General features: G+C 47.8%; 1 protein-coding gene across 4 annotated transcripts in view; it reads right to left on the bottom strand.

Moving 5' to 3' along the window:
- Window positions 1-8,173, bottom strand: part of fgf18a (fibroblast growth factor 18a) — a 12,712-nt gene continuing 4,539 nt past the window's right edge. For 2 of the 4 annotated variants that reach the window (XM_046295303.1, XM_046295306.1), the window contains exons 2-5: window positions 4,459-4,498; window positions 4,066-4,246; window positions 2,436-2,542; window positions 1-2,165 (exon numbers count right to left, since the gene is read on the bottom strand). In XM_046295303.1, coding sequence (XP_046151259.1) covers window positions 1,896-2,165; window positions 2,436-2,542; window positions 4,066-4,246; window positions 4,459-4,498 — 598 coding nt within the window. In that variant the 3' untranslated portion in view covers window positions 1-1,895. The remainder of the gene's footprint in view (window positions 2,166-2,435; window positions 2,543-4,065; window positions 4,247-4,458; window positions 4,499-8,173) is intronic. The other 2 variants (XM_046295305.1, XM_046295304.1) reach the window with 2 other exon arrangements.

The raw sequence follows: 8,173 nt of genomic DNA, 5'->3' as shown, positions 1-8,173 counted from the left end.
TGAAATAAATAAAAGAAATAATTTTATTATAATAATATCAACAATTATAGTAACAATCATAAAAAGATCGCTTATTTCGTTTTTTTTTGGTCATCTTTATATAACTTTTAATAAATTGTTCCCTTTATATTTTGTGTATAAGACTTTGGTGTTCCACTGAATGTCCTGGTAGCAGCATTCTGTATCCATGGTATCGCACAGGAGCGTCATCCCCCGGGTCGTTTCTATAGCAACGCATATATGAAGAGAAGGCACCCTTCCCCCACGCGCCCGTCATCACCCTCTGATCCTATAAGAAGAGGGCATTCTGTCCTGGCAGTGGGAATTGGGGAGGTGTCATGGCGCTGGTCTCCAGTTGTCTTTGGTGGTCATTAGATTTGGTTTGTTTTTTGGTTCAGCTCGGTTTGTACATTCCAGTTCTTAAAGCTTCCGTCACTTCAGTGAGTTGCCGGGGGAGGTTGCCTTGGGGATCATTTAGGCATCTAGTCCCTTTCTAGATTCCCCCCCCCCCCCAAAATGGTCTTTGGTGCCCTCACACTCACATACTGTACATACATTCACATTCATTCACCCCAAGTCTCACAGATTCTTCTCACCCAAGGGGGGTGAGACAGAGAGAAGTGTGTCAAAGCAGTCCATCCATTTCTCCACAGTGCCATTCTGTCTAGTCCCGTACTGTGGCTTGATCACCACTCCACTGGCTTCCTGTGTTCCTCGCGCTGTTTGTCCACCGGTTGCTCCACAGTTTCTCTCATGACGCCACTGTCTCATAGACTTTCAGTCTGTCCACCTGTCTGTCTCTCCTGTCTGTCTTTTGGTCCATTAAGTGGGTATCATCCAGTGAGTCCTGGACAGCGTCAGATAGCTGAACTGGTCCAAGCCTGTGAGTAAGGTTGGGTCTATCACGGTGTAGCTAGGTTTTAGCCCTCAGAAAGAGTTTAAACCCGCAGTTTCGAGAACACACTGAACTCATTCTTGTTTAGCAGAGCCATAGTGTTTACCTTAAAGCATGGCTGCTTGATAAACCAGCAAAGTGACCCTTTTTTTGTTTGTCCGTTCTAAACTAGTGATTAACTGGCCAGTGACAGTGCAATAGCACCATTATGTTCAAGCTTGGAGGTTGGAGGGAAACGAGGCCTACACAGGTTGGAAAGCCTGGTCATCCGTTTAGCTAGCTTTCACAGGCCTTGTCATAGTGTCTGGGCCTGGCAGGGGAGTGGGCCAGGTTGATGGGCTAGTTGTGATAGCAGGGCTACAAGCTAGTGGCCTTCAGTCAATGGACAGAGATCGTGGAGCCTAGGGCAGTGACGGCTTAGCAGGGCCAAGTGTCGAGTTAGTGGATGTACTGTGGCACTAGTACAGTTAGTAAACCTACCAATCAGGGTCCAGAGGAGGGTACATGTTATCCCAGTAGTGGGAAGCGTTAGGTGGGGTCAGGAATCTGGGTGTATCACTGGCTCACTATCTGGGTGTATCACTGGCCCACTAGCTTCAGGTTAGCCAATTAGCATGTGTTAAAGTCCAGAGGAAGGGTCAATGTTATCCCATTATCGATTAGCTTCAGGTTAGCCAATTCGCATGTATTAAAGTCCAGAAGAAGGGTCAATGTTATCCCATTATCGATTAGCTTCAGGTTAGCCAATTAGCATGTATTAAAGTCCAGAGGAAGGGTCAATGTTATCCCATTATCGATTAGCTTCAGGTTAGCCAATTAGTATGTATTAAACTCCAGAGGAAGGGTCAATGTTATCCCATTATCGATTAGCTTCAGGTTAGCCAATTAGCATGTATTAAAGTCCAGAGGAAGGGTCAATGTTATCCCGTTAGCGATTACTGAATAAGCAGGTACAGGTGGCAATGGGCAGTGGATGGAGGGTAGCCATTAGCGTTAGCTGCTAGCGGGGCCCGGTGGCACGGACCCTCTTGCTCCTCTTGTTGACCGTTGTGAAGCGGAAGGGAGTGGTTTCAGGGTACTCCCCGGGCGGGAAGCGCTTCATGAAGTGGACGTCCTGCTGGTTGGGCAGCGTGTGGGGGCCGCAGCGAGGTCGCCCCCGCTTGGTGAAGCCAACGTACCAGCCTGCGTAGCGTGATGACATCAACGCGGTGTAGTGGTTCTCTAGAACCTTCTCCACGAACACGCAGTCTTCACTTTTATTACTGGCCTTCTGAGAGAACAGAGACACGAACACACACACACACACACAGACACACGCACACACACACACACACACACACACACGGATAGAGAAAGAGAGAGACATGAGGGAAGAGGCAGATCAGCAATCCATGTGAACACATTCAATCTGAACAAAAATCAAGGAATGCTCAGGAATGCTTCCAAACAGCACTTTTTTTGGCATATTGTTGTGATTCATGCCATAAGCCTAGTGATGCTGTAATTGTTTGAAAACATGAGAGAACAGAAGAGGTCTCACCTTTCCCACCAGCTTGCCACGGCGGTTCATGCACAGGTAGAAGTTGGTTTCTTTGCCACGGATTCTCACCTGGCTACCAAAGGTGTCGGCCTCCACTACAAGCTGGGCTTGTGAAGGGACAGACAGAGGGACAGACAGACGTTAGAGCCACAGACAGGTAGAGCACCAAAAACAAAAGGGACAGAAAATAAGGGAGGAGGAGGGGACGCAACTTGACAGAGCGACAGATTATAGCCTGGGTTTATAGAGAGATTATAGCCTGGGTTTGAACTGACAGATCAATCCCAGGCAGACGGCGAAGCGAGGACAGGCAGAAATTTGGGTGAGTAGATGGTTAGTTGTCAAAGAAGCCTGTTCAGAGACGGTCTTACGGGAGACTGGTCATTACAAGTGGGGCTCGTTAAAAAAAAAGACACAGAAAGACATGAGGACAGCCGACACAGAGCGAGGCTACAAAAGAAGAAGAAGTCTAGCAAACACTGCAGGGGGGATTGTTGTTTTAAGTGTGTGTGTGTGTGTGTGTGTGTGTGTGTGTGTGTGTGTGTGTGTGTGTGTGTGTGTGTGTGTGTGTGTGTGTGTGTGTGTGTGTGTGTGTGTGTGTGTGTGTGTGTGTGTGTGTGTGTTCATCATGCCATTGTGAAGCTGATTCAGTGTATATTAAAGTACTGCACCCCTTCTCTTGTAATAACACTGCGCTGACTCAATGTCTTTTCGAGAGAGCGCTTGTGCCTGTTTTTAAAATAAATCCCTGAAATGGTTCCTACATGACCTTAGTCAACAAAGGGGTCACAAGAAATCAATACCCTTCTCTCTCCCTCTTCTTCCCTTAACACTCCCCTCCACTCTCTCTCTCTCTCTCTCTCTCTCTCTCTCTCTCTCTCTCTCTCTCTCTCTCTCTCTCTCTCTCTCTCTCTCTCTCTCTCTCCTCACTCTCCACTCTCCCTCTCCCACTCTACATGTTTGCGCCTTCAACCCTCCTCTCTGTTCTCCCCCTCGTTCTCTGTTCTTTTTTCCTCTCACAATGCTTTACTGCCATTGCCTGATGGCGTTAACCACTGTCTTTCTTCTTTTGAGAACCACTTGTCAAGAACAGATCTGCTCGCGGAGCAGTAATAAGGCTGGCCTGGAAGTGGTATGTTTGTGAAGAGCACGGTTGTGAATGGGAGAGCTGGTAACATGAACCCCATTCATCTGCACAGAGGAAGATGAACACCAGCATTAACGTTCCCCTGCATGGATCCTCTGCGGTTTGAGAATGGGTTAGGCATGATTACAGACAAAGAGAGAAAGGGGAAGGGGGAGGAGTGGCGGAGGGATGGATGAGGGAGGCAGCCTGCTGTTTTAAACCCAGAGAAGACAACGGGGAGGATGAAAAATCAATGGATAGATCGATGGAGGAGATGAGTTTCTAACACTGCCTAACACTCTACCTGGCAGGCCCCCCCTCCTCTCCTGCTTTCTTTCTCTTTCACTCTTTCTCTGTGTGTCTCTCTGGTGAATCATTGAGTCAGCAGTTGGTCGATGAGGTCTTTGTGCTCCGGAGACAAGCTCCACTGCCCACTGCCAAGGCTGGGAGGATTGAGGCGTGTGTGTGTGTACTTATTTGCCTGTCTGTGTGTGTGTGTCTTACCATATTTGTCTCCGTCCTCTCCGCGGGCACTGATGCGTCTCCCCAGCACCTGGACGTGTTTGCCGCTGGTGCGGCTGTAGAGCTGGTAGACCCGGTGGTGCCGCCGGCTCATAGCATCTCTCACCCGGGTCTGGTTCTCCACGTGCACGCTGAAGTTAACCCCATCCACGCCAAACACCTGCTGCACACACGGGACACACGGGTCACAATCAGCATACTGCTACTATCCCCCACTCCCTCCATCCTTGGGGGAAGGATACGAGGACACGATGAACAGCAACATGATGCAAAAATCTGAAGGTCCTAAATGCCTTTGTCAAGACGCGTTCATTGACATACACACATATCCATACAAACATGTACTCACACACACGCGCATATCTAGCTTCTCACCTGCAATGGATTGCACATCACCAGCAACATCTGGATGCATCTGGAAAGAGAAAATAGGTTCAGTATATCTCCGATCCAAGAATTCCTCTCCTTCCACCCGTCTGATCCCTTCCCCAACACTGAGACCAATCCTTGGGAAACCAGAGAGAGCTTCTGGCTGGACTGCGGGACTCCCCGCTCCCTCAGATATTACATTTGTTTTTACATGTTATCATTTAGCAGAGCCTCTTATCCAGAGCAACTTACAGTACTGAGTGCATACATTTAAATACTTTTTTTTTGTGCTACAAAAGACAGACAGTCGCTGGTTCCCAAACCTTGTCACCCTTATTCTGATGTCAGCAGAACCACCAGCCTTGACACTTGACCTATGAAGAGGTGTCTATCAACAGACATTCTGTAGGTGTCTATCAACAGACATTCTGTAGGTGTCTATCAACAGACATTCTGTAGGTGTCTGTCAACAGACATTCTGTAGGTGAGTGTCAACAGACATTCTGTAGGTGTCTATCAATAGACATTCTGTAGGTGTCTATCAACAGACATTCTGTAGGTGTCTATCAATAGACATTCTGTAGGTGTCTGTCAACAGACATTCTGTAGGTGAGTGTCAACAGACATTCTGTAGGTGTCTATCAATAGACATTCTGTAGGTGTCTATCAACAGACATTCTGTAGGTGTCTATCAATAGACATTCTGTAGGTGTCTATCAATAGACATTCTGTAGGTGTCTATCAACAGACATTCTGTAGGTGTCTATCAACAGACATTCAGTAGGTGTCTATCAACAGACATTCTGTAGGTGAGTGTCAACAGACATTCTGTAGGTGTCTATCAACAGACATTCTGTAGGTGTCTATCAATAGACATTCTGTAGGTGTCTGTCAACAGACATTCTGTAGGTGTCTATCAACAGACATTCTGTAGGTGTCTATCAACAGACATTCTGTAGGTGAGTGTCAACAGACATTCTGTAGGTGTCTATCAACAGACATTCTGTAGGTGTCTGTCAACAGACATTCTGTAGGTGTCTATCAATAGACATTCTGTAGGTGTCTGTCAACAGACATTCTGTAGGTGTCTATCAACAGACATTCTGTAGGTGTCTATCAACAGACATTCTGTAGGTGAGTGTCAACAGACATTCTGTAGGTGTCTGTCAACAGACATTCTGTAGGTGTCTATCAACAGACATTCTGTAGGTGTCTATCAATAGACATTCTGTAGGTGTCTGTCAACAGACATTCTGTAGGTGTCTATCAACAGACATTCTGTAGGTGAGTGTCAACAGACATTCTGTAGGTGTCTATCAACAGACATTCTGTAGGTGTCTGTCAACAGACATTCTGTAGGTGTCTATCAATAGACATTCTGTAGGTGTCTGTCAACAGACATTCTGTAGGTGTCTATCAATAGACATTCTGTAGATGTCTGTCAACAGACATTCTGTAGGTGTCTATCAACAGACATTCAGTAGGTGTCTATCAATAGACATTCTGTAGGTGTCTGTCAACAGACATTCTGTAGGTGTCTATCAACTGACATTCTGTAGGTGTCTATCAATAGACATTCTGTAGGTGTCTATCAACAGACATTCTGTAGGTGAGTGTCAACAGACATTCTGTAGGTGGGATTAGTTACATGATGGGGTGGTGTAGTTGGCATGGCGACATGCGAGACAGACAAACAGACAGACATCCAGGGTCAGTCTGGGACAACACCCAGAGCCTCCATGTTTTCCTCCAGCAGATGCTCCATCAGAGCAGTGGGGAAACACAGACAGGGAAACCCTCTGACTGACACCTCTCCCACTCAACCACCTCTTGACCCCTACATGACTGTACTGTGCCATTGTGTAAGTAGCCATAATATTGTGTGTGTGTGTGTGTGTGTGTGTGTGTGTGTGTGTGTGTGTGTGTGTGTGTGTGTGTGTGTGTGTGTGTGTGTGTGTGTGTGTGTGTGTGTGTGTGTGTGTGTGTGTGTGTGTGTGTGTGTGTGTGTGTGTGTGTGTGTGTGTGTGTGTGCTGTGGAGAAGAGCATGCACTGTCTCCTCTATCTCTCTCTTTCTCTCTCTCACTCTCTGTGTGTTCTACACTACAGCATGGAGATGCAAGCTTGTTGAGTGAAGTGTTGCCAAATGCAGTACATACCTGTTTCTCTCTTCTCTCCCATCTGTTTCGCTGTCCTCTCCTACCTGTCTCTCTCCTCTCCTACCTGTCTCTCTCCTCTCCTACCTGTCTCTCTCCTCTCCTACCTGTCTCTCTCCTCTCCTACCTGTTTCTCTCTTACCTGTTTCTCTCCTACCTGTTTCTCTCTCCTCTCCTACCTGTCTCTCTCCTCTCCTACCTGTCTCTTTACTCTCCTACCTGTTTCTCTCTACTCTCCTACCGGTTTCTCTCTCCTCTCCTACCTGTTTCTCTCCTACCTGTTTCTCTCTCCTCTCCTACCTGTTTCTCTCTCCTCTCCTACCTGTTTCTCTCTCCTCTCCTACCTGTTTCTCTCTCCTCTCCTACCTGTTCCTCTCCTACCTGTTTCTCTCTCCTCTCCTACCTGTTTCTCTCTTCTCTCCTACCTGTTTCTCTCTCCTCTCCTACCTGTTCCTCTCCTACCTGTTTCTCTCTCCTCTCCTACCTGTTTCTCTCCTACCTGTTTCTCTCTCCTCTCCTACCTGTTTATCTCCTACCTGTTTCTCTATTCTCTCCTGTTTTCTCTCTTCATCCTCACATATCCCTAGGTCTACCAGTCCCCCTCTCTCCCTTCCACTGTCCTCTCTCTCTCCCTCTCTCCCCTCCCTCTCTCTCCTGTCCCATGCTCAGTGTTTTGGGTATGGAGGAGACTCCCCCACACACTGTCATGGCCTCACACACACGCAGATGTGGAGATGTGTGCATGTGGAGGAGGGGGGGGCAGGAAGCTGACAGCTGGACTGAAGAAAAGACTGATGCACTGCAGGGTGAGAGTGAGAGAGAGGTGTCTGTGTACGGGGAGAGATAGGGAGAGACAGGGCGGGGAGAGAAACAGGGGTGTCCCCATTGTTTGTGGTGTGAGAGACAGGAAGACGAGAGTGTGAAGAAGAGAAAGGTCTTGCATCCATCCACTGATGCGTACTCATAGACGTACATGTACCTCACTCTTGACCCACTCAACCCACATACCTCAACCCACACCAACCCAAAGACACAAAGAAGCCAAACTCCTTCCTATGCAACGGCACACGGGTGATCGTTCCCTTGGCTGGTGTATCAGCTCATAGGGGCTGCGAACAGATGCAGACGCCAGGGGAACCAAAGCTGCATTCTGCCTGCGCAGCTGTAAAAGTGGCGGTGTCTTGTGCATTGTGAGGACTCTCAGCTGTTAAAACATCACTGCTGCGCCGCTGCCCGAGGACACGGAGAGAAAAGTGCTTCGGTTCTGGATTCTACCTCTCTCTTCCCGACCACAGACACTCACAGTATGCCAGTGAGGAAATGGCGAGCAGAGAAAGCGAAGACAGAAGAAATGGAGAAGAGAGGGAGAGTAGCAAAGACAGAGATGAAAAGGGACTGCAAGAGGGAGGTAATAGTTCTATAAGAAGGACCAATGGGGAAACCTGGTTGTCCGTTGGACCTGTGCCAAAACAAGCATCAAGCCGACATCATAAACCTGTGTCTCTGAAGTTCTCCCATGTTGAGTAGACGTTAAGGTAGAGAGGGCCTGAATACGGAGTGCCAGGGT

Source organism: Oncorhynchus gorbuscha, linkage group LG13 (genome assembly GCF_021184085.1).
Source record: "Oncorhynchus gorbuscha isolate QuinsamMale2020 ecotype Even-year linkage group LG13, OgorEven_v1.0, whole genome shotgun sequence".
NCBI lineage: Eukaryota > Metazoa > Chordata > Actinopteri > Salmoniformes > Salmonidae > Oncorhynchus > Oncorhynchus gorbuscha.
This window is presented reverse-complemented; position numbering and strand designations above follow the sequence as displayed.